The 26,491-nt window shown below is 47.5% G+C and overlaps 1 protein-coding gene and 1 non-coding gene across 17 annotated transcripts in view; both read left to right on the forward strand.

Annotated features, from left to right (window-relative positions):
* The window catches only part of AGAP1 (ArfGAP with GTPase domain, ankyrin repeat and PH domain 1), a 641,254-nt gene that overhangs the window by 544,027 nt on the left and 70,736 nt on the right, over positions 1-26,491 (forward strand). For 15 of the 16 annotated variants that reach the window (XM_054679587.1, XM_054679588.2, XM_054679589.2 and 12 more), the window contains 3 exons: positions 2,208-2,362; positions 6,400-6,490; positions 14,717-14,939. In XM_054679587.1, coding sequence (XP_054535562.1) covers positions 2,208-2,362; positions 6,400-6,490; positions 14,717-14,939 — 469 coding nt within the window. The remainder of the gene's footprint in view (positions 1-2,207; positions 2,363-6,399; positions 6,491-14,716; positions 14,940-26,491) is intronic. The other variant, XM_024355155.3, reaches the window with a different exon arrangement.
* On the forward strand, positions 2,897-2,960 carry LOC112208468 (U7 small nuclear RNA). Its single transcript, XR_002942949.1, has one exon. It is a non-coding gene; the product is annotated as a U7 small nuclear RNA (small nuclear RNA).

The following is a 26,491-nucleotide window of genomic DNA, read 5'->3' on the forward strand; positions in this document are numbered from 1 at the left end:
TGAAGGCATGACCTGCAGACACCCTGACCCCCACCTTCCTCCCCCACCCCTCTTTCCACAGCAGGTGGAGTGTTTCATTCTGCATAAATACACAGGTGGCGGGGGTGGGGTGGTCATTTGTTCTCCAAATTCAAGAGCCCAGTAGATTGGGATAAAATTCCTGAGCAACCAGACCCTCCCATCCTGACCTGTTGTCACCAGCTCTCCAGAAATCGGGAACCAGGGTGACTGAGAGCACAAAGGACACCCACATACCGTGTGGGCCAGCTGAGGGCTTCCTCCAAAGACTCTTCTCTCCCCTCCCACTCCAGCCCGTATTGGTCCCTTTCAAGGACAGGGTGGGTCTCAGTGCCGACACCCCAAGCGGGGCTAACCAGCCAGGGCCTCAGGCCCGACCTCCACTCAGCATGTGCATCACAGCACTTTCCTGCAGCCCCCAGAATATGCCCAGGGCACAGTGGCTGTCAGCACCTAGGGAGTCACAGACCACTGAGGGGCTGGTGGAGGCCATGGGCCCTCTCTGGCTGGGTGCTGTCCCCACACCCCTGGGAGTGGGGCTTGGGAGCATCACTGGGCTGCTCAGGTGGAAGGGATCTCTCTCAGCCACAAAGAGGGCTGCATATCCACCCAGCCAGAAAGGAGTGGGGAAAGGGTGAGTGGGGTGGCACGTCCTCATGTCCCAGGCTGCAGGCGCATTGTGAGGAAGGGCCTGGGAGAGCCAGTCTAGGTGAGGTCAGTAAGCCGTGCTTGGAAGCTGGGCTAGAGGGACCAAGAGTCTGGAAGATCAGAGGTCCGTGCAATAGACATGAGCCAGCCCAATGGCCACGGGCTGGTGACAGAGATAAGTAAAGTGGTTGGCAGGCAGGTAGATGAAAGTCAGTACCAATAATAGTTGCTCGCCAGGGGATTATAATGCAGCTAGTTCACAGGCCAGGGCCCGGAAACATTGAGTCAAATGAGATGTTGTGTCTGAAAACCCAGTTGAAGATTTCTTAATGAGGGTCTGGTGCAGTGGCTCACACTTGTCACTCAGCACTTTAGAGGCCAAGGAGTGAGGATCACTTGAGATCAGGAGTTTGAGACCAGCCTAGGGAGACACCATCTCTACAAAAAATGTGTAACAATTGGCCAGGTGTGATGGTACACACCTGTAGTCCGAGCTACTCGGGAGGCGAAGGCAGGCTCGCTTGAGCCTGGGAAGTGGAAGATATAGTGAGCTGTGATCGCACCACGGCACTCCAGCTTGGACAACAAAGTGGGACTCCATCTCAAAAACAGTTCTTCGTGGTTGTATGCAATTAGTTATGCTTTTTGCCAGTGGTGTCTCCTCCTTTGGCGGGGACTTGGGGGCTGGGAGTGGGGACAGGAATAATGAACAGAGGCCGACGTGGATCTGTGGAGTGTCTCCTATGGACCAGGCCCCAAGTCCGCATCGGTCTGTACACTTCATGGAACTAGCAGAAAAGCATTAGACAGTCGGTGCCCTTTTCCTTCATTTTATGGGTTAGAAAAAATGAACCTCAGGGGAGTCCAGGAACTTGCCCAAAGACTTAGATGTGGCAGGTGGGGTCGCAGGGTATACCCCCAAGTTCCTCTCTTCCCATTGCAGACATGGCCCCAGAGTAGCTACCAAGTCTGGGGCCTGTCTCAGCTGAGATCCTCCTAAGGCACGCGGGATCCCATGCACTCTCCCCGTCTGAAAACGTGGGAATTGATGCCTCTCCCACGGTAACAGGTCCTCTGCCATAAAAGAACAGAACCTTCCCGCGTTCCTCCATCCATGGAGTGTCTGTGGATCTACGCGAGTGCTTAGATAGAAATTAACCCTGCATCCGGAGATTAGCGGCCCTAACTTAATTTTCATCCCACAGATAAGGATGATCAGCCATGAGTTACATGGTTATTCTCCTAAGTTGCTTTGTGTGTGCACCACACAGAGACGCTGACATCACTCGTCGATTTCATCTGGCCTTGTCCCCTGAGCCTTGATTGAAACCTGGCTAATCCATGCTGGCCTTAGGAACCACATCTGGACTGTTGGGAGGTGCATGGATTCAAATCTCCGCCGCCGTGGTTGTCCAGTGCCGTGCGCCTCACCGGCCCGTGCAGGGGCAGCTGAACCCAGAGGCACTTCTGTGACAGAGGGCCAGCAGGGGGACTGCTGTCTCATAAAAGCTAAACTCTTCATCCCACACTCTGTGTTTCAGAACAAGAAGAAAATTTTGAGTTTATCATTGTGTCCCTCACTGGCCAAACGTGGCACTTTGAAGCCACGACGTATGAGGAGCGGGACGCCTGGGTCCAAGCCATCGAGAGCCAGATCCTGGCCAGCCTGCAGTCGTGCGAGAGCAGCAAGAACAAGGTGAGGCCCCTGGCTGCCCAAAACCAAGGCTGGGGCTGCTCAGGGGGAGTGCAGGCCCCAAGTAATGCCCCAGGGAGGAGAAAATAGAGGACCAGTGTGAATGACAGGACCTAGCTATTCTTTATGAGCAGAAAGCTCAATAACTAAAACGATCAGAAGCACTTTGTGTCTATACCATCATACGTGAGTATTCCAGCCTGACCATGCTTCCCTGGCAGGAGAGCCAAGGTTAAATCTTCACTCTGTCAGCTAATCCCAGAGGGAATCTTTTGGACTCTTGTGGCTTCTGGGTCCACATTTATTTTTGTTTTGGACAGAATACACTCAGAAAAAAAGAGAGACGGACTTAAAAGATGCACTGTTCTCGTAAATGCCCAGAATTCAAATCGACATCAAGTTGGAAAACCATCTCTTGTTAGGGACATAAATGAAAAGTAGATGGGTCTGTATGAGCGTGCAGGGAGTTTGGGAAGATAAAGTTTCTATTATCTAAATTGATAAAGCCTGGTATGTGTTTTATTCAATAATTAGAGGTGGTGGTGCAGCTCTTTTAGAATTTGTCTAGCAGGTTTTCTGGTTCTCACCAGAAAACGCCACCCCCAAATGTTTCTATATTAAAAAAATAATTAGAGGCAATTTGTTTTTTGTAGTTACTTAGCTAGAAAAGAAAAAATATTTTAACCTGTATTTTTTTTTCCTTTGGAGAGAGTCTATCTCTGTCACCTAGGCTGGAGTACAGTGGCACAATCTTAGCTCACTGCAACCTCCAAGCTCAAGCAATCCTCCCACCTCAGCCTCCTGAGTTGCTGGGACTACAGGCATGTGCCACCATGCCTGGCTTGCTTGCTTATTTATTTGTATATTTATTTATTTAATATATATTATTTGTGGAGGTGGGGTTTCATCATGTTGCCCAGGCTGGTCTCAAACTCTTGGGCTCAAGCGATCCACCTGCCTCAGACACCCAGAGTCCTGGGATTACAGGCATGAGCTACTGCGCCTGGCTTAACCTGTGTTCTCTAGGCTACTGCCCAGTGATGTTCCTTCTACAAAAGTCCTTTTTCCCATCAAGGATTGCTTCAGTTTCATTATTTTAATGTTTGTTTGTCTTTAACCTCTTTGCTGGGACGTCTTAGACTTTTGGAGAGCATTTTGATATTTCAGACTATGATCAACTAGAAACTAAGAGAAAGGACGTTACCCACCGACCTGCAGTTTCATTTGTAACCATTTAAAGAAATTTCTGCCTATGATTTTTGTGCAGCTTTGTCACTAAAAAGAGAGTCTGTCTTTCAGAAAGATGAAGTGTCTTATTTTATTACCCTCTTTAACCAGGGTAAACCAGACCACAGTCATTATTATTATAATGTAATTTGCTTCCCTTTTTAAAAGATGTTTTATACCCAAGGTGGGGAGAACCACTGCCTTTCATTCCATACACCCTGGCTTTACTGGGTCACGTCCACGTGCATCCATGATGTGCCTCCTGAAACGAGCACAGGGTGCTTTGGGGCCACCTCAATGGGGAGCAACAGCACACAGCATCCTCCAAGCGTGGGCAGCTCATTCTGAGAAGGAAGGCGGGGAGGCAGGCTGTGTTACCGAACATAGAGGCACAGATTCCTGCCTTCATGGAGAAATCACAGTCTTTCATGGCAGACTCTGAGCCCCTGCCACCTCAACCTAATTCAGGAAGATCTGGGATGGTGGCAGCCTCTCCCATTCCACACCTTGCCAGGCTCCTCCCCACCTGTGTCTCAGCTCATGCACACACCAGCCTTAGAATGCTGCCCCTCGGCCCTCACTAGGTGCCTGTTCTCCAGGGAATTGCTCCCTTGGGAGGTGGACACCTTGAGCAACCAAAGGTGGCCGACTCAGAGCTGGTCATCATGGGCATTGGTTCAACAGGTGTGAGGGCGTAAAACATGGAAATACTGTCCACAAGGAGTAGCGGGAGGCGAAAATACAGGCCCAGTTGACCACCAGCTTTATAGTATTTTACCTGCCAGTGGATAATTGAGAGCTGATACAGGTATAGGCATAGCTAGACAGACAGACAAACCAACCAACCACAGAAATGATACAGGTACACAGAGAGACAGAGGCACATCCCTTTGTATGTGTGTGTGTGTATGATCACGCACTTGCATTCCAGATGCCAGTGTAAACTGTTTAAACATATTTTGAATACTTGGGTATCTAACCAAAGGGAATTAAAATTCAATAACGCATGATGGCTAATTAGACAGTAGTGATTAATACATTATAATTTACTGTGTAGCAAGTAATATATTATTTCACATCAATTTGATGAGATGTTTCAGTTTATGAAGAATTCTTACACAAAAATCAAGCTTATTGTAACTGTCCTCTGAAATTGATCAATTGTTGCTTTAACCATAATATTAAATGCATACTTAATAAATAAGCCTCAAAAACTCTACATATCAGCCAGACACGATGGTTCACGCCTGTACTCCTAGTGCTTTGGGAGGCTAAGGTGGGAGGATCACTTGAGGCAAGGAGTTCGAGACCAGCCTGGCCAACATAGGGAGACCATTGTCTCCACAAAAAAATTTTTAAATAGCCAGGTGCATGGTTCACACCTGTAGTTCCAGCTACTCAGGAGGCTGAGGTGGGAGGACCACTTGAGCCCAGGAGATGGAGGCTGCAGTGAGCTATGATTGCACTACTCCAGCCTGGGCAACAGAGCAAGACCCTCTCTCTAGGTGGGGAAAAAGGTACATATCCAGTACATCTCCTTTCACTTAGAACTTCTACTTCCAGGAATCTATTCTTAGTAAATAATCATGAGTGTGTACCAAGACTTAGCAATCATATGTTCTTACAGCATCGTTTATGATAGAGAAAAACTGGAAGCAACTTAAATGTCCATCAAAGAGAACTTGATAAGTAGGTCTTCACTAAGTGGAATGCTATGCAGCCATTTAAAATGATGATGTCAGAGAGTATGTGACAGCAGTGAGCAATGAACAAGTTTCGTTAGGCTGGAAAGGGCAGGTTTCTATGCAGCAATATGTATTACGCTGGCTTTTTAAAGTACATATGTGTATGTAGATGTGCTTAAACAACAGGCTAAAAGAACAGACATCAAAATGTTAATAATGCTTAACTATGGATGGCCGTATCATTGTTTATTAATTTTATGTTCTTTTTCCCCCCTCTGTATTTTCTAAACTTGCTGCAATGAGCATGTATGTTTTTAAATCCTTTTTAAAGAAGACCATAGAGCCAGGTGTGGTGGCTCACACCTGTAATCTCAACACTATAGGAGGCTAAGGCAGGAGGATCACTTGAGCCCACGAGTTCAAGGCTGCAGTGAGCTATGATCACACCACTGCACCCCAGCCTCAGCCACAGAGCGAGACACTGGCTCAGAAAATAATAATAATAAATAAATAAATAAAAATAAAGCAAGCCATCAAGTGTAAGGTTAAGAATCAGCACTCCCAGCTATACTCGTGTTTCTCCCTGCCCCCACCCTGGCGAGTGGCTTTGTCACTGTGGCAACCGAGGGTCTTCAGATGACATGTGCGTCTCCCAGGGTGACGTGTGGTATGGATGGGGTTTTCTGTCAAGGAACCATGAGCTATGTCTTACATTGCTGATGAAGCCCTAACCCTGGGCTTATAAACGGATTATTTCTTTCTCATTCTTCTTACCAAGTAGACATGTGGCTACTGCCCAGAAGGTTACCCATTTACCTTCTCCAGGTTACCATGGTCCATGCGTATTCACAGATGATCCAGAACTCTCCTCTTTGCTCATTTCTGGCAGAGTCTGTCTCAGCTGATGAGTTAAAATGTGACATTTCCTCCCTCCCCCCACCCCATGCATGATGATTTCTTCTTCGGTTGTGCCCTTTCCCAAAGACATCAAAACAGGAGTGATTGCTTAGAAATTACCCTCGTCCTACATTTGCTCCCAATCTGTTTGATCTTTCCCTGACGTTATCAGTGATGTGCGTTTCTCCTGGGGTGCTTACGCCTTGTATTTGTGTCTTCCTCCGTGCCCAGTCCCGGCTGACGAGCCAGAGCGAGGCCATGGCCCTGCAGTCGATCCGGAACATGCGCGGGAACTCCCACTGTGTGGACTGCGAGACCCAGAGTAAGTGTGTGCGGTGGTAGCAGGGGCTGGCGCTGTGTAGCTGGAGACCACATGGTCCCACTAGGCCCGGGTTGCAGGGGACTCACATCTGTCCTGTTTGGCAGATAAGAGTTAACTGCTTTTAGGAAATTGAGATATTTTGTTTGGATTTTACCTTAACAGAGTGCCTTCCACACAAGCCTCACCCCTGGCTGCAGGGTGCGTTTCTGTGAGTCTTTCCTTGCCTTAGGCATCCGATGAGCAGCAGTCATACCTGAGGTGCAAAGGATTCAGCCCCACACCCACAGCCTGTGCCAAATCTAGGAAGCCCAGGAATTCAAGACGAGCCTGGGCAACACAGGGAGAACCCGTCTCTACAAAAAATTAAGAATTAACTAGGCGTGGCAGCTGGCTTACTTTTTGCTTAATCAGTGATCACTTGTTGATTTTTTTTCATAAAAATAGAATATAATTGGTTCATTCCTGCCTAGAGATTCTTGGGTATTGTTTTTTTAAATTCACAATCATATGTTCTGGGTTTTGCCATCAAATGATGTCTTTGTTTTTTTTTTTTTGGTCTTAAATCCATTACCCACTAAAGCCTCTGATTGAACTGATAGAAGTTGTAATTACTACTTTGTGCCATCGAGTACCCCAGTTTTACTTCATGATTTCCGTTGTCTAATCCATACTATTACTTTCCCTTTGAAAAAGTCATTTTGTTGTTCATAATCTTGAGAGTAGGGACTTATTTTCATGGCTGCAGTCCCAGCCCAGAGACAGTATTGGAGACATTCAGTAAATTTCTTCCATTCAGATTTTTTTTGTTAAGTAGTGTTTTGAAGAGAAGGAAGTTCAGTTCAAACAGGGTAAGAGGTGCTGGTACCAGGCTGGGTACTGCCCAGGAGTCAAACGTGCATGGCGTGGTGGGTCCTGCCATCCTGAAGCCTGAAACGCACTGGACAAGGCACCAACCTGCTGACCATGGAGCTAAGCGCCGGGGAGAGCCATCGGGGGCATGCGGCGGTCTTGCCACCCATGCAGGAGCTGTCGTGTCAGCAGGGCTCTGGAGATGGGCAGGGTTTGTACAGGGAAGGGGCCGAAGGAATCATTGTGAGCAAAGGGAGTGGCTTGAGGAGAGCTTCTCTGGGTGGTTGTAGGATTGGAGGTGCTTTTTGGGCTGGAAAACCAGTAGAAGCTAGTTGGAGTGTGAGTGCCAAGTGAAACTTTTTCCAGCTTTGTTCTTCATTTGTAAGCAGAGGGACATCATTGGAGTTTTAGAGCAGGAAGGAGATGGACCCTGAGCTCCACTTGGGGAGATGGATCTGGCCAGACCATTTTGAACATACTGGAATAGAGGCAAAGCAGGGAGGAGGCCAGCCAGGGTCGGCTCGGCCGGGAAGGGAGACAGGAGCCCAGGACTGCTCCAGACAAAAGGGAAAGGAAGCGCCCCCTCCAAGAGTCCACTCAGCAGCATAGCAGGCAGGGGAGAGATCAAAAGTCTGTCTGCGGCCTCTCTGGAAGCCTGTCCTGCGGGTGAGGGAAGGGGTTCTTCTCCAGGTATCTTGAGGTTCTTCTTTAAAGTACCTCCTTATGTTTGAATGTTTAAGTTTTACTTTCAAATGTGTGGTGAAATGAAGTTCGAAGAGAGAAGCAGTTATTTGAAGTGTGTTTCTATCAAAAAGTTTTAAAAGTAAGAGCTTTTTTAAAAGCACGAATCTGAGAAATATTAGAACATCCATTAAGGAAAATGCCTGCAGTTGTTTCCACCGTGCGTCTGAAGGTCGCTTTAAAAGGAAAGCCATCCATGGCTTGCGGGGACCATGATACCTGGCAAATCGGAGGTCGCAGGTCCTGTCTGAGATGAGCTTGTGCATGTGAGTGCGGATGGGGGGTGGGAAAGGGAGGCCAGTGCAGGGGAGGTGTGGGCCAGTTTGTTCTGAGCAAGACCACCTGAGCAGATGGACAGGGACAAAGGGAAAAGGCAGAGTTTGACAATTCAGGAGAAAGAGGCGATACCAAGCACGCATTTGCTAAATGTATGGTCTGTGTCATCCCGGTGCCAAACCCTCGCATGCGCTGTCTTTTCATTCTGCAACCCTAGTAGTTGCTGTCCCTGTGGGCCCCACTTAAAGGGGAGGAATTGAGGAGCCTGAAGGGTCAAGTCATTTGTCTGAGGTCACAGAAATAGCAAGTCCCATAGCAGGATTCAAACCCATCTGTTGTCCAGCCTGCTGTATTTTCTCAAGAATGGAGAGGCTCAGAAGATGTAGCACATTGGCAAGGATTTGTTAAGTAAAAATACCCAATTTTGGTTAAAGTACTGGGATAGGTACAGTGCCCACACTGATGATGAACTGTAAACACCTCCGTGGGGCCTTTCAACAATGTATATAAAAAGCTTTTGAAGAGTGGATGCCCTTGACTCCAGCTGTATACTCCAGGAACTAAACCAATGGGATTGAGTAAGGCGGGCGCAGAGATCTGTCTTTCCAGATGTTCATCACAGTGCTTTATATGGCAAAAAATCAGAAGCATCCCAAATGTCTAACAATTGAAGAGCAGTTCATGGTGATGTCTTGTCTTTGCTACCTTTAAAAATCATGGAAAAAGACTTAATTGAGCCTGGGCATGGTGGCTCACGCCTGTAATCCCAGCACTTTGGGAGGCCAAGGTGGGCGGATCACCTGAGGTCAAGAGTTCGAGACCAGCCTGGCCAGCGTGGTGAAACCCCATCTCTACTAAAAATACAAAAATTAGCCGGGCATGGTGGCACATGCCTGTAATCCCGGCTACTTGGGAGGCTGAGGCAGGAGAATCACTTGAACTCGAGAGGCGGAGTTTGCAGTGAGCCAAGATCACGTCATTGCACTCCATCCTGGGTGACAGAGTGAGACTTCGTCTCAAGGGAAAAAAAAAAAGTGGGGGGTGGGTGCTTAATTGAGATAAAGAAACTTCATAATGTGTTGTAAAATGAAAAAGGGGTATGACAGTGAGTCTAGATGAACCTAACGAGTATTTACAGGTATTTAGAGGGGAAAGATCTGTAACGCTGCACTCTGGAAGGTTAGCACCAGTTGTGTCTGAGTGGTAGGGTCTTTTGAGGCTTGGGGATTTTCATGCAGCGTGGAATTTGGAATTGTGGTAACAGCTCCCTGACCCCCAATTCTTGCAGAGAATGCTGTAGACCGCCAGGAGCCCCCTCTGCCTGCTCACTGGGCACATCCCAGAGCACTGTTTCCAGAGTGGACGCTGAGCTTCTGGAGCTTTGGTGGTGCCTGTCTATAAAGGGATTCTGAAAGCCAGTGAATTTGGGAAACTCTTAACAACATCCAACTCCCAGGAAGTTGCAGCCTTCGGACACCTGTGCTTCCGGGGAGTACTGCTCTGAAGATACCTGTTCAGCATGGCCCAACCCAGCGTGTCCCAGGCCCATCGGACAGTGGGGCCTTTGTTTAGGGTGCCTGTTGCCTGCCTTCTGCCAGGAACATGCCAAGGAAAGTCCACACCTGAGGGCCCCTGAGCATCCTAGGGCTTGGGACCCTCAGTGGCTCTCACCAGCAGGTCTGACCTTCATGGACAGGCCCTGAGAGGCAGCCCACTGTTTCTGCTGCTTTCTGTCTGCCCATCCATGTCGCCCATGAAGCCCTGGTTGGAGCTGACCGTGCGCTGGTCCCTCCCACCCTGCTGCGTGGACCTCACAGGTGCCCCTCTCTCCTGGGCCTTTCTCATGTCTAGAATCCTGCCTTATTTCCCTTTGTGAACCCCAGGCCTGCACACAAGAGGGGACTGGCACCCACCACTACCACCAGATAGCTCACCACAACGTACAGTAGGAGCGCATCCAGGCTCTCATCTTCAGCTTGGCCCACAAATAGAACCTCCGGTCCCGCAACGTCGGGTCTCCTTCCCATTATCGCCTCTTAGTCCTTCCCTGACCTCCAGGTTTGAAATCACACACACACACACACACACACATCCCTACTCCCTGCTGTTCTGCCCTGGGGGCTTCCTGGCTCTGGTGTATCCTAGAATTTTCTTAGCTCTTTTCTGGTTTGGGCGGGGGCAGGGGCGGGTTGAGATGGGGTCTCGCCCTATAGCCCAGGATGGAGTGCAGCAGAAAGGGTAGGCTGCCTCTCGGGGCCTGTCCATGATTGCAGCAGTGCAATCATGGCTCACTGCAGCCTTGAACTCTTAGGCTCCAGCAATCCTCCCACCTCAGACTCCTGAGCAGCTGTGACTACATGTGCGTGCCACCACTCCGACCTGATTTTTTAAATTTTTTGTAGAGAGGTAGTCTCACTATGCTGCCCAGGCTGGTCTTAAACTCCTGGCCTTCGGCGATCCTCCCCCATTGACCTCCCAAAGTGCTGGGATTATAGGCGGGAGCCACTGTGCTGGGCCTAGTTTTTTTTATTTTTTCCTGCTTGGTCTGTCCCCATAGAATCTACGTCCTACATTTCTGTGGGCAGGGATTTTTCTCCGTTTTGTTCACTGCTGTATCCCCAGAAGCCAGTGTGTTAATATTGGTTGAATACGTGAAGGAACAGATGTAATTACAGCCAACACCTAACACTGTACTTCCCGTGGGGCAGTCACTGCTCTAAGTGCGTCGTAGCTTTTAATCCTTCTGACAGCCCCTTGAGGATGGGAATTATTAGCCTCATTTCTCTGGAGGGGAGCTGAGGCCCGGAGAGCAAGAGGCTTGCAGAGGACAAAGGTGGAAAGGCAGTGCTAGCAGGTGGCATGCACACAGGTGTGAGGGCCTGGAGAGCAGGCAGGGCCGCCCTGGGGCTGTGGGACCAGCGGGGCCTGAAGCCAGGTGGGGGGGCAGGAGACAGTGCAGAGGTCTGAGTCCGTGCCAGGAGGCTGGGATCAGCCACAGGCTGAGGTTCTCCACCCAGGCCGAGACACAGCGAAGTGTCCCAGTTGGGCCTTAAGGCATCTTTCAAGGAAATTGCAGTGGTGATGCTTAGATACCAACCCTTGCCGATGAGTCGTTCTCTGCTGGAGTGGAGGCAAGGTTCTCCCCTCAGTCAGCCCCAGCCTTACCTGTCTCTAAGCAGAGGGTGGTGAGCATGGGGCCCTGGAACACTGTACCCCCGCCCCCTGCAACATTTTGGGTTTCAGAGAATTCGGAGTCCGGCACAGGAATGTGTCCCACGCATGAATGTCGTCCTTCAGATCTGGACCTGACAGCCTGGGAGCTGCTGGGGGGAGGTAGGAGGGGGTGCACCAAGGTCTGAACAAGGGGGCCAGCATGAGTGGCTTCTGTATCTGCAACCCACAGCGGCATGGAGGGCGGTGGGGTGGGCATAAGAACCAAATCAGAGGTTCTGGTAAGAGTTTAGGCAAGTGGCTATGGGGATCCAGATGTGAGTGGAGACAGTGTGTCAGAGCATTCCCCACAGCACTTGGTGATGGGCTGGATGCTGGGACATAAGGGAGCAGGAGAGGTGCTGGGTTTTGAGCGGTGGTGTGACATGATCAGAGATGCCGTGTTCAGTGGGGCCCTGGCGGCTGTGTGAAGAGGTCTGCAGGGAAGTGACGGGCGAGGCCGCAGACAGGAACCCCTTGCACCCCAGTTGCGATGCTGGTGAGGACGCCCATGGGAGCAGTAAGTTTGAGAAGAAAGGGTTGGACTTATGAGAGGTTGAGAACCTTGTGATTGGCTGTGGGAATGATGGAATAATTAAGGTGGACCCCTGGGGTCCCAGCTTGCATAGCTGGGACAGGAGGGACCTGGCAGAAGAATGCATTTGCAGAGTGGGTGTTGACTAGGAGATTCTCCCAACTGAAATGTACGTGGTTGTTGCGTATATAATAATTCGGGAGCCAGGAAGAGGTGTTAGTGCTTGAGTGGTGATTGAAGTGTGGGTTGGGTTGGCCTGAAAGAGACTACAGAGTCAGAAGAGATGACCCCACAGGAGCCCTGAGGTCAGGGAGGAAGAGGTGGGAAAGAGATCACAACGGAGCAACCAGGAAAGTGGGGAAAAAATCCAGAGAGGTTGTTGACCAAAAAGGTATCAGAAGTTAGCACTGGCCCAGCACAGTGGCTCATTCCTGTAATCCCAACACTTTGGGAGGCCCAGGCAGGAGGATTGCTTGAGCCCAGTGGTTGAAGACCAGCCTGGGCAACATAGCAAGACCCCATCTGTGCAAAAAATGTAAGAAGTTAGCCAGGCATGGTGATGTGCACCTGTAGTCCCAGCTACTCGAGAAGCCGAGGCAGGAGGATCACTGGAGCCTAGGAGTTTGAGGCTGCAGTGAGCAGTGATTGTGCCACCACAAGAGACCCTATCTCAAAAAAAAAGTACTCAGTGTTGTGAGGAGGGGTGGGGCAGTGGCCAGCCCACAAGAGGCCAAGTGAAACGTTGGCCACAGGGGTCTTTTGGGTTTCGCCCTGGAACGGGCTGGTGACTTTGGTTGTGCTGCGTCCATGGTCAGGAGGTAGAGACCTGGTTGTCAGTGATCCGGAGGTGCAGAAGCAGAGGGAGCCAGTGGGGAGGTGGGCTGTGCAGACACAAAGGGAGAGGCACAGGCGAGGAGGGGTCCACGCCAGCTGTGTGCCATGCCTCCACCCTCCACAGCCCGAGGCCAGGGCCTCCTCTGTGTCCCCGCTGCCCTCTTCCTTCTCGTGCCACCTGTGCAGTGGTTCTGACTGCGCTTTTCAGCATTGAGTCTCTGCATTTCTCTGTTCTCTTCTGCTTGGGTTTTTTTCATTTGATGCATAGGTTTCCCCTTCCCAGTCAGAACCTCTCTGAGGTCACAGAACTCTCTTCTCACATTTCTTTTTTTTTTCTTTTTTTGAGGAGTCTCACTTTGTCACCCAGGCTGGAGTGCAGTGGCAGGATCTCCACTCACTGCAACCTCTGCCTCCTGAGTTCAAGCGATTCTCCTGCCTCAGCCTCTCAAGGAGCTGGGATTACAGGTGCCCTCCACCATACCCAACTAATTTTTTTGTAATTTTAGTAGAGACAGGGTTTCACCATGTTGGTCATGCTGGTCTCGAACTCCTGACCTCAGGTGATCCTCCCATCTCGGCCTCCCAAAGTGCTGGGATTACAGGCATGAGCCACCACCGCACCCAGCCTCTTCTCACATTTCTTGTGGTATCTATCACTGCCTTCTTGCATATGTAGTAGATGTTAAATAAAGGACTGGCTTTCTGATTTCTGATCAACTGGCGTAAGGCTATTGCTGATTACTTGCCATTTATAAAACAAAGGATGTCTCCCCAGTGAGTCAAGTGTGACCTAAGCTACTTGGTCTTTTGTTGACTCTTCAAGTGTGCCCAGAGTAAGCATTGCCTATTCCCAGGTGAGTAAGCCGTATTCACTTAACAGTGGTGAAAGCCAGTGACTATCAAGGTCAACCCTATCTCTGCACATCAGCTGTAGATTCTAGCATGAAGTCAACCCGGGCCTGAGTTCTTGGTCTTCTGATGATGCCAGCCAGTTTCACGCAGTGAGTGCTCCAGTTCTGGGGTCCCAGTGCTGCTGTCTGAATCCATTTCTTGTCCTGCACAATCCTTGCACTAGTCCTTGGTCTAGTTTCACAGCCCAAAGCCTGTCACCATTCATTCTGCAAGTCAGCGTTGGTTGCGCTGCGTGATAACCTCACCAAAGGGCCCTGCCCACCAACTTGCCTGCAGTGCAGTTGCTTCAGTAGCTATAGTTAAATAAGATCACTGAAAACGATACTTTTTCACTGTAGCGTACCTCTCTCTCATCTTTGAAATTTGCAAGCATGCCCGTTGTGTACCTACTGGAAACTTTGATGTGCCAGTGGCTACAGAGGTAGCAATGAAGGAATGACCAGAGTCACGGTGTCACCCAGCTGCCCCTCAGCACCACTTCTCCTTCCCTCTCAGCAGCAGCTGTCCACAGTGGATGCCGAGTCACACGTGTTTTTTCCCACACAGGTCAGCCCTCTCAAGGTGAATGCTGCTGTGACATATAGGAAAGTGCATCTTTTCTATCCAAAGCAACGCTGTCAATTATTTATTGTGCGGGAAATTCCAAGGCTTTGGCTTCAGCCAAATGTGTTCTGAAGCTACTACCAACTGCCAGTCATTTGGGACACCTGAAACAGGACTGAGCACTGGCTAGGGAGCATTTTTTCTCGCCATGGATGTGGTTCCGTCGTTGTGAAGTTTGACTGATTCGTCGCCTTGTGTTTCTGAGAACGGTTGGAATGATGCCTGATGGTCTGATTGCATTTAGCGCTCTGTTCCTCTTCCCGTAGATCCCAACTGGGCCAGTTTGAACTTGGGAGCCCTCATGTGCATCGAGTGCTCAGGGATCCACCGGAATCTTGGCACCCACCTTTCCCGAGTCCGATCTCTGGACCTGGATGACTGGCCAATCGAGCTCATCAAGGTGATGTCATCCATCGGGAACGAGCTAGCCAACAGCGTCTGGGAAGAGAGCAGCCAGGGGCGGACGAAACCCTCGGTAGACTCCACAAGGTAGGAACTTTGGAAGATGCCTGGCTCCCGACACGTTTGCCAACAGTTAGGCAACTGGAAGTGATCATGACGACAGCCACGGTTGGGAAGGCTCTGATAACCTGTAGGAATTCGGGAATTCCGATTCATCCGGCATAGGAATGTCTGTGTTTAAAGCTGGTCTTAAGCAGACGTGGATAATTCACACTCCTTAATTTTTTATGTTTGTTTTTAGGCCTGGGGATTTCTCTCCCCCTCTTAGAAATGTATTAAGCTTCTAACCTTATGAATATATTACTTTAATTAATACATTTCTAATAGGCATAAGCTGTGCCGTTAACACTAATTATGAATTTTTGATCCTTTAATTTTGTTATTCTTATAGCTTTGATAAGCATCTGCTCTGTCGATCCCCCCCTCCCACACCATCACACACAAGTTATTTTTATGGTAACAAAATCTATTTTATTTTCTAAAATATATCTCAACACATTTAGTCAAGCAAGTTCAGCATAATGTATGATGTAACTCCTCATTAATGTTAATTGTTATCCAGTGTAAAAAATGCATTTATTTTGAGGCCATTTAGTTTCTCATTTTTCATTTACAGCTATTATAAACCGTTTTTGAGTACACATGCATATTTAATGTTCCTAAGGGGTGATAAAATGGAGTGTCTTCTGAGAAGGCGTATGGCATGGAGGCAGAATAGAGCATTTCATCTCCGTACTTGTCTAAAGCAAGTGGCTTCCAGGGTTGCTCGTTTTCGCCCACAATAGGAAGTAGGAGGTTGAGGTTTGCTGTCCGTGTTTGCCTCTCAGGTGTCTGAAGAGATGAAGGGAGAGGAGAGGTCTCCCATCACTGGTACTTTTTAGGTTCCTCTGATTTGTTTTGCTGCTGATCAGATAAAATGAAAGTTCAAGTGGTAATCTGTGGTTACGCCGCAGAAACCTGTTTCTACTGCAGAGCAGTAAGAACGTGAGAAGGGTTGGTGGACTTCAGTTCATTAACACTGAAAAATGAATTTGTGGTGCCACCTTTGGCTCACTGGAGAGAATGAAGCTGGTGTGTTACTCATCTGGCTCTCCGTATGAGGGATTCTGTGGTAGTGGGGAGGACAGGAAAGGTGCAAAGAACATATTTGTTTAAAACTGCATGGTTTTGATACGCGACCTCTTTATGAGTTATGCTCTGTAGTGTAGACAGGGGTAAGTTTCTTACAAACCGAAGAAATTATGCACTTTAAAAAGTATTTTTCTTGATTTGTTTAATGCTACCATAGAAATCAGCTGGGTCATCAACTGTGAACAAGCTTAAAAGATGAATTCATGTTTTAATATCTATTTTTTCACAGACAATGATAACATTGGAGGAAACTTGGGTCTGAAAATGAAAAATGATTGGAAATTAGATTGAGCTTAATATATGAATGCAGAAAACATTGAAATAAGCTGGAAAAATCTATGCATCTTACTGTTTATATGTAAAAGAAGCACATTCACTATTTTTAATATCATGAATTATTAGAAAAGTTTGTTTATCCATCCATTAAAATTTAGAAACCATTTGGAATTATTCGAAGCAAAGATACGGGTTCATGTTTTACCTGATAAATGTTTTATAATTTCATCTTCATTCATAAATGAAGATTGTGTGTGCACAGGTATTTTGTAGTTCTAATTTGCATCCTTGAATTAAGTTCTTGAGTGTAGAGCCCCGTCTTTTTTCCAGTGTTACATACATCACATCATTATATTTTAGAGACCTATTGCAGAGACTTGCTTACTCCCAAGTGCAGTGGTTGCAGTTAAGTCCCATCTTTTCTTTAGTCACACTGGCTTTCCTAAAGAGCAGGCCGAGTTGTAATTCCTCTCCAAGACTGTGGTGTTGGTGATGTGGTTCTGTGCTGTTGCTGAAGGTAACTGTGAAATTTCTAAGTTCCCTTTGCACCTAAGAAGATAAACACATACGAGAACTGAATATTTCTTTGTGCCTGTAGTAATTTTCCTGGGGAGTTTTGTTTTCAGTGAAAATCAGCAAATAATCATTGCACACTTTCTCATAGAAAAGCAACGGTGAGTGATGATTGCAGTTCCCTGGTGATTGGTGAAGGCTCTCAGGGCTGCCTGAGGATGCCAGGGCTCGGGAGGGTGCTGGCAGTAGGTGCATTCTGGGAGGTGTCACTGGAGAAATGGCATCTGAGCTGGACTCTGAAATAGGGGGTGATTCCCAGGGCCAGGGCCAGGGGACCAGGTGGGAAGGCGGGCTGGAGAGTGGGAGTGGCCTCGGTGGATGCAGGCTCGGCCCGGCTCGTGGGGAGGTGTGCCTGTCGGCGAGTACAGCTCCATGGACGGGAGCCTCCCATGAATGAGGAGGAGCAGGAATGGGGGAGGCCCAAAGAGCAGAAGCAGGAAGGGCCTCTGAGCCAGGGCTGGCACCTTAAAAGCGACCCTGGGGGGCAGGGGAGAGGGGAAGGGTTTGTCTGTTCATGGGTTCTGTCTGTCCCACCTGTTCCCAAGAGGACTAAAGGCAGCCAGCAAGGTCTGTGTCCCTTCCAGCTGGAAGGCCAGGGTCCTGGTGGCGTATGCGGGAAGCCTTAACTACACTGTCCAAAGCAAAACACACCCAGCCCGATAACAGAGTAGAAATTCAGACTCCCACCACCTTCACCACCTCCTGCACGTCCCCTCAATAGAAAATGGAAAAGTGAAAGTCGGGGCTGGAATCTCCGCAAGCCGTTCTGTCCATGACGTGAGAAGATTCTGCCTTTCGAAGCCACCCCCGCTCCCTCTGCCCCACTCCGCCCCTCCTGGTCTCTCTGCAGAACCTACGATTGTTAGTAGAAACAGCTGGAAGGTTCTTTTAATGTGGCCCTGAGGTAATGCCAAAAAAATATTTTAATAAATTTTTCTATCAAAGGAAAAGCCAAGTGCAATGTATTTGGTGTAATTCTTTGAAAAAGGGCCCAGCTGTTTTCCCGAGGAGCTCTGGTCCATTCCATCTTGTGCAGAAGATTCATTCTGACAGTGGAATATAATTAGAAATGCGTCGTTCAGCCTGCCCCCACCCCCAAACACACAAACACACACAGATTCAAGACCATGGGGATGTAGAACACAGCAGATCTTCCTCCAAAGAGACCGCCGCACACTGGAGTCACCTATTCGTGCGGCCAGTTAGGACAGCAGGCGCCCTGGACAGCCGGCCTCTGCTGTGTCCCTGCACCCCTGATTAGGGCAGCTTCGGACGGCTTATAATTGGTTCCAGTTAATCTCTGCCGCCCTGAGAACTGCCGTTCAAACTTGAGCAGCATCATGATCAATGGAAGCTGACGGCGGCTGAAGCAGTATTGACTTCCCATTCCTAAACAGGGGAATCATTAGTCAAGAAAAGCATCTTTTAATTACTCCCAGGAAGAAAAAAAAATCTTTTTGGATGGATTCTGCAACAACTGCCATTTTTTCCCAGTGCATTCGATATTAAATTTATTGTCGCAGGAGGGGAGAGGATGCCCTTTGTCCCCCTCTGTAATGGGGGTTTAATTTGGAGAAAGAAGCGCGTTAGAAAACAGAGCAATGCTACAACAATTAACTACATCTGGGGTAGCATCAGAATTCCCCTCTCTAATTGCTATTGATACCATTTAAGCACACACTTAAAATATTGATTTTAAGTGGGGATGTTGAAGTGGTGGTGAGGTAGTAACAGTGGACAGAACTAAGTAGGTTTTAGGGGTTTAAGAAGGGAGCCGTCAGCTGTGTGTAGGACAGGACTTCGTAACACCCGGCTTGTGTGTGTGTGCGGTACCATAACGTAGCGTGTTGTAGGGCGTTGAGCAGCTGGGCCGGGGGCCACCAGCCAGGCGGGGCTCTGGGTTCCAGTGTTAGAGGTACATGGTGTTACTGTAAGGAGAAGTTGCCGAGCTCCTTGGTGACCCTTTCAAAGGCAAGAGTAATAAGCTCAGAGGTGAAGATGTTAAAACAGTCATGCGAACGTCTCCTGCATGAATGAATGATTGAATGAGTAAATGAGTGAAAGCGGGAACTCGTCATCATGGAACACATGTCAGGTGCTCTTGCTACTTCGGGGCCTTGGAATTCCTCATGTGAGTGAAACCGGGGCTTTGACGTTTGCAGCACCAGCAAAGCCGTCTCAGTAAACCCGTCCACGCACATCCTCTCTCCCTTGCGGTACAGCAGTGTTTCCGGGGCTGCACGGCAGCGCCCTGGCCCGTTGTTCTTTATTGTTGTCCCCATTGCACTTAAAAACATTTGGGATTGGCTGCAGTGCAAGTGATTTCCTAGCAGGACGGAGCAGAGCCCTCTGGCGCCACATTCCTCTTGGCAGAAGCCTCGCTCTGCGTGGCACTGCGTCTCCCCATCTTTGTGTCCTGGTGTCAAAGCATTTGGCCCCCAAGGCCCTGCAGGGACTCGCTGCTATTTGCATTTCAGTGCAGGTAGCCTGTTTACTTGGCCGCTTAGGAGCCTGCTGATTTGGGCCAGGAAATCAAAGGAACCTGGAAGTGGAGAATAGTGTTTTCAATTCCGTGAAAGAGCTCTTGAGAGGCGCTCTAAGCGCAACTGAAATCACCCATTACCTCTTTGATGCCACTTGGAAGGGAACCGAGTTTGCTGATTTAGTACGTATTCTTTTCCCTTTTTTAGCATCCTTTTTCTTTTTCTTCCCCCCATTATTTGTAAGTTCACCTCTGTGCCTAAACTCCCTTCTTGTCTTTAACCTATAAAAAGATGTCGCCTTCGATAGGAAGATTTGGGGCCAGACATCAGAAATCCGCGTGGGAGAGACTGGCCGTACACTTCCAGATGGAACAAGTCTGCCCAGTGATGTGAGTTCCGTCTCTTTTTGATTCTGGAACTCCACTTTCATCTTATTTATGCACATGGAGATATTGATAAAGGGGAAATGTATCCAAACTGAAAATAATTGGATCCCTACAGCTAACTCTGAGATATTAAAAGCAGTACCACTTGGCTGTGTCTTTGTCTTGTTAGGTTTGATCATAAGATCACAATGTAGTAATCTCGGGCTCAAATTTCTGGCATAAAGATGCACTGTTCCAAATGTGGCCTCAGGGAACACGACTGCCCACACAGCCCCAGGATTGTCTCATCTTATTATTTTTCAACAGTTCTTGGCCTGCTGAGGTCAATGTTTTGTCTCTTTTGAGTGTTCCTCTATGCTTGACACCTTTTCCTATTTTCTTTCTTAAAAAAAAAAAAAAAGAAGAAGGGAGGGGGAGAAAGGAGAAATAAAAAAGGACTTTGCCGCGATGACCAGAGTCCATCTGCAGTTGGGTGGCATCTGCTCCCCACATGTCACTTTCCTCATTAACAAGCAATTGAATTAATTAAATGCTACTCAGAACACGCATAACAAGCTACCGGCAGTGTCCAAATTAGCACTGATAATCAAGGATGATTTCCTTTATTATCCTGCTAAGTGGTGTGCAGACTCTGATCTCCCTGTCTGCCCTCATCTATTTACATACCCCCAGCTCCTGCCTTTGGAAGCGGAGGTTATCTTACCTAGTTAATTTGCCACGATCACCGAGCATGGCGGATTGATGCCCTGCCCCTGCCGCCACTGCCGGGCCCGGGCCCCCTCCCCGGCTGCCCTCCCCCAGCCCCAGCCTTTGTATCTCAAGCTCACTGATAAATTAAAGGCCACCCCTGTGGTCTCTCAAGTGAGTAATAGAGGCAGAAATTTCATTTTGCAACTGGCTGATTTAATGATCCAAAGGGTAATTAATGGCCTGATTATCTTAATGTTAAATATGTCCGGCAGCAATTACTGTGACCTCCTGCTTGTCAAGGTCCGGGCTGTGCTCTTCTTTCAATTAAGTTCTCTGGGGCTTAATGGTATGAATAAACTCCTCTGATTCTATCATCCCGGACGCAGAGGGTTCAGGGAGCTGGGGGCTCGTTTGGAGTTTTAATCAGCCTGTCTTCTACTCCGGCGATCAGAGTTAACAATTATAGCAAGGACAGTTTAACTTTCTTCTTCGCCGTGCAGACCCCCCTACATGTACACACATGCACACTTTTGTGTGTGGTTTTATGTGCCTTGTTTTCATGTGTTTCTTTCAGTGCTCTCAGGGAGAATTCTGTTTGTGGAGGAAGCCGCTGTGCTCTGTGAGCCTCGTCTCTTCCAATATAAATTATCATGTGAACGCTGTGGTTTTTCTATTTGACAGGCTTAATTAATTGGCAGGAGCCCCCGAAAATGACAGTACCACTAATTGCAACTCAAAGTGAATTTCTGTCACCGCGGCGTGCTTGTCAGTGGGCATGCCCTGGCCCCAGCCGCAGAGCGGGTCCACCCTCCCAGTTTCCCCGTCCAGGCAGGGACTGTGCCCTGCTCAAGCCACGACAGTGGCAGCCTTCTCCGAGGAGCCGTGGGTTTGCAGGCACACCGTCTGCTTGCAGGAGTGACATTTACTACCAATAAAGTTTATACATCCTTGGCTGTGCAAACGCAACAGCTGCTCAGGGACCTCAGCCTTTACTTAAGATATTTTAGCAACTTCTCTTAGCAAGCTAACTTGGAATCAGACTGAGAGAACCATAACTCACTTAGCCACCCTTCATGACTGGATGGTCCTCATTAGCACACTGCTAAATATGCTTCAGTTTACTAGAGCTCCGGGCCCGGATCAGAAATATTCTGCTATAAATATTAAGCCAATTAGGAAAATGTACAAATGAGAAGTACGTTAACACTGCCTTTAAAATAATACCTACAGATTACAGTTGACAACAGATAGAGCAATGCATCTAGTGAACCTCCACCAGGGAGCTTGGTGGGAATCCAGGCAAGCTCTCCATAAAGACTGGCTCTAATTATAAGAAAGGTGATTCTAAGAAGATTCTCCATGAGGTTAAGTATAATGGGATCTGCTTTTTCAAGGATAACTATACTTACATTTGCCTTTGAACCAGACAGACAGAATGGTGCTCTCGGTTTATCATGCCGCCTGCCACACAGGAACCCCAGTTATTTGTTTGATCCTGCAAGAAACCAGTGTGTGCTTGGAGCCGGCTTTGCTACCGCAGAGCTGTCTAGGGTTGAAAATCCTTATCATTTACATTCTGAAATACGGCCGTCGTGACAATTAAGGAGTTTCTGATGCTTAAGAATTTTTACTACCCCTGGCAGATGAGAAGGCAAGTCATCAGCAGGCAGCAACTGGCTTCCAGGTGCCCTGACCACGTTTCAAGCCTGTGTCTACTTGTGGGAGTGTATGAAGGAATGGAATGGGAAGATTAACCTTTTTAGGCTTGAATTATATAACATGGGCCAATAAATATGGCCTGTATTTTGATTCCTCCAGCAGTCAAGCATTTTCCAAAGGGCCCTGTCTTTCAGTGGTGTTTTGCTTATTTTGCACCAGAGACTCTCTGTCTTCTAGTGAACTTTTCTCTTTCTTCTTCTTAATGAAGAGGAGGGAGACAAAAACATGGCCGGAGCACACAGCGCCCTGTGTGCTTGGATTATCCCCATTCCCAGACGTGTGCCAGGGTCACATGGGAGCGCAGGTCAGACTGCAGGCACCAGGATCTGACTCCAGATGCCGCTCTGCAGTCCTGCTGCTGCTCCTGTTCCTTTTCTGCCAAATCCATGTCAGTAGTGGCATTGGGAGAACCGCCATGTTGAGCAGCATCCCCTCCCACTCGCCCCTGGTCAGTTTCTATCTCAGTAGCCATCGTGTGTCAAACTTACTAAATGAGTATTGCAAACATATTATGTAACTACAGTGTCTTTCCAGTTTACAGCAGCTTCGCTTATAGTAATATAAGTAATCATAAAGCCTCTTCCATTTTAGTTTACATTCGTGTAGCTAACCTGACTTTTTTGGTGGCGTCTCTCTCTGTCGCCCAGGCTAGAGTACAGTGGTGCAATCTCGGCTCACTGCAACCTCTGCCTCCTAGGTTCAAGTGATTCTCCTACCTCAACCTCCCAAGTATCTGGGATTACAGGCACGTGCCACCACACCCAATTAATTTTTGTATTTTTAGTAGAGACAGGGTTTCAACGTGTTAGCCAGGCTGGTCTCAAACTCCTGACCTCAGGTGATTTGCCTGCCTTGGCCCCCCAAAGTGCTGGGATTACAGGCATGAGCCACTGTGCCTGGCCAAAACTCGACCTTTTAAGTCACACAGCCATGATTCTAAAGTCTTAATTCTCTTCCATCAGTGCTAATCCTAAGAGCTTCCACAGAAAACAGCACTGAGAACTGTAAAATGTTGAGATCCACCCACACAAGTGCAGGGTTAGAGCCCCCCACCCCCACCCCCGTGTTTCACATAACCACATCCTGCTCATGTCCCTGACCCAACACTGCGTTTTGGGAATATAAAACCTGTATTGCAGAGACCTCACAATCATATTTATTATCTGCATGGTACAATATGGAGCCATGTCTCAGGCCATAGAGTTCCTGGTTCTGGTTTCATGGCCAGCATCTTCTGCCATTTTAATTTTAAAAACAGGGTAATTCCTCATTTCTAAGAAGAGACTAGTCATTTTTCCACCCACTTAATTATGTAGAGTTAGTGCTAAAAGAAAATAATATTTATGAAGTTTCCTGGGCTTCCTTTTTATCCAGAAGATACAATCAGCTTTGAGGCCTGGGTCATGCATACTAGCAGTGAGAGGGACAGGTGGTCCATGCCCTCCCCGGGGGTTGTGGAGGGCCTGCTGATATAGAAGATGTGGCCCATGTTTATTTTGCTTTGTATCTATATAATGGTTTATTGCAGCATCAGTATCACATGGAAAGGTATATTCTTGAGCCCCACCCAAGCCTACCCAGTCAGCATCCCTAGGGGGTAGGGTCCAGTGGTGTGTTTTAACTCTCTAGGTAATTCCTAACGCACATTAAAGTTTGAGACACTCTGGTCTGCACTAAGTAGTAAAAATAAAAGTCCACAATCTTGCCTGTGAACTCACTGTGTTAATCCAAGTCCCTGGACTTCATTCCTCACTTCTTGAGACCCAGGTCTTCTGTTTTCTTCCTTTACCAGACTGTTGTCTGGCTTAGCATATCCAGTATATCCCAGCAGATGTTACAGCCAGAGAGCATCTGCAAGAGGATTAGACTCTGTGATCAGGTGGCATTGAATGCAAGGAAGGCAAGGTTGGTTCGACACGCAAAAATCAATCAATGTGATATACCACATTAATACAGTAAAGAGAGAAGAAAACATAATCTTTTCAAGGGATACAGAAAATACATTTGACAAAACCCAGTGCCCTTTCATGGTAACAAACACTCAGCAAACTAGAAATAAAAGGAAACTTGCTGAACCTGATAAAGGACATCTCTAAAAAACCCACAGCTAACATTGTACTTTATGGTGAAATACTGCAGGCTTTTCCCCTAAGATCACAAACAAGACAAGAATGTCACCAGATCTGTTCAGCATTATACTGGAGGTTCAAGCCAGGGAATTAGGCAAGAAGAAGAAACCAAAAGCATCCAGATTTGAAAAGAAGAAGTAAAACTACCTCCATTTCCAGATGACATAATCTTTTATGTGGAAAATCCTAAGGAACCCATAAGAAACAAGTTAAGCAAAATTGAAGGATACAAGATCAATGTGCAAAACTCTTAGCTGGCCATGGTGGCACAGTTCTGTAGTCCCAGCTACTCAAGAGGCTCAGGCAGGAGGATTGCTTGAGCCCAGGATTTCAAGGCTGCAGTGGGCCACAATCGCACCACCACTTTCCAGCCTGGGGTACAGAGCAAGACTCTGATTCTTAAAAAATCAAAAAGGCCAGGTGCAGTGGCTCATACCTTAAATCCCAATGTTGTGGGAGGCTGAGGCTGGAGGATTACTTGAAGCTAGGAGTTCAAGACCAGCCTGGGCAAAATAACAAGACCGTATCTAAAAAAAAAAAAAAAAAAAATCTATTGTATTTCTTTCTGCACACTAGCAATGAACAATCAAAATAAAATTAAGGACAGTTCCATTTACAAATAGCATCAAAAAGAGTAATATACTTAGAAGTAAATTACCTGTACACTGAAAACTACAAAGCATCATCGAAAGAAATTAAAGAAGACCTAAATAAATGAAAAGACATCATGTTCATGGCTTGGAATATGGCAGTACTCTTCAAGTCGATGTACAGAGTCGGCAAAATCACTTTCAGAATCTCAGCTGCCTGTTTTTTTCCCAAAAATTTGACAGCTAATCCTAAAATTCATATGGCACTGTAAGAGACCGTCAAATATCAAAACGGTCTTGAAAAAAGAATTAAGAAGTTGGAGATCTCAACACTTTCTGATTTCAGAATTTACTGCCAAACCATGGTGATCCAAGCCTGTGTGATATTGGTGTAAAAATAGACATATACATCAATGAAGCGGAATCGAGAGTCCAGAAACGAGCCCCTTCATCGGTGGTCAGTTGATTTCCAAAAAAGATGCCAAGACATCTTCCCCATCAATGGGGAAGGAATAGTCTTTTTAGGAAGTGGTGCTGGGACAACTGGATATCCACTTGTGAAAGAATGAAGTTAGACTCTTATCTAATGCTATATATAAAAATTAACTCCAACACCTGTAATCCTAGCACTTTGGGAGGCTGAGGCGGGTGGACACTTGAGGTCAGGAGTTCAAGACCAGCCTGGCCAACATGGTGAAACCCCGTCTCTCCTAAAAATAGAAAAATTAGCTGGGCATGGTGGCATGCACCTGTAACGCCAGCTACTTGGGAGGCTGAGGTAGAATAATCACTTGAACCCAAGAGTTGGAGGTTGCAGTGAGCCGAGATCGCACCACTGCACTCCAGCCTGGGTGACAGAGCAAGACTTCGTCTCAAAACACACACACACACACACACACACACACACACACACACACACATTAATTCCAGATTGATCAAAGACTTGAGTGCAAAAACTGAAACTATAAAACTTTTAGAAGAAAATACGGGGTAAATCTTTGTGACTTTAGATTAGGCAGTGGTTTCTTAGATATGATACCTAAAGTGCAAGCAATAAAAGAAAAAATAGATAAATTGAATATTAGCCAAATTAAAAATTTTAGTGCTTCAAAGGGCAGTGTCAGAAAAGTAAAAATGCACAGAATGGGTGAAAACATTTGAAAATTAAATATCCAGTAGGGATCTGGTATCCAGAATATATAAAGAACGGTTACAGGTGGGCATGATGGCTCATGCCTGTAATCCTAGCACTTTGGGAGGCCAAGGTGGGAGGATCACTGGAGCCCAGGAGTTTGACACCAGCCTGGACAACATAGGGATACCCCATCTCTATAAAAAATAAAAAACATTAGCCAGGTATGGTGACGTGCACCTGTGGTCATAGGTAAGCTACTCAGGAGGCTGAGGCAGGAGGATTGCTTGAGCCTAGGAGGTCAAGGCTGCAGTGAGCCATGATTGCACCACTGCACTCCAGCCTGGGCCGCAGAGTGAGACCCCATCTCAAAAAAATAAAAATTTAAATTGAAAAAAAGAACACTTAAAACTCAACAATAGAAGGTAGATTGTCCAATTTAAACATGGGCAAAGAGCTGGGCATGGAGG

The sequence above is a fragment of the Pan troglodytes genome, chromosome 13 (assembly GCF_028858775.2).
Source record: "Pan troglodytes isolate AG18354 chromosome 13, NHGRI_mPanTro3-v2.0_pri, whole genome shotgun sequence".
Taxonomy (NCBI): Eukaryota; Metazoa; Chordata; class Mammalia; order Primates; family Hominidae; genus Pan; species Pan troglodytes.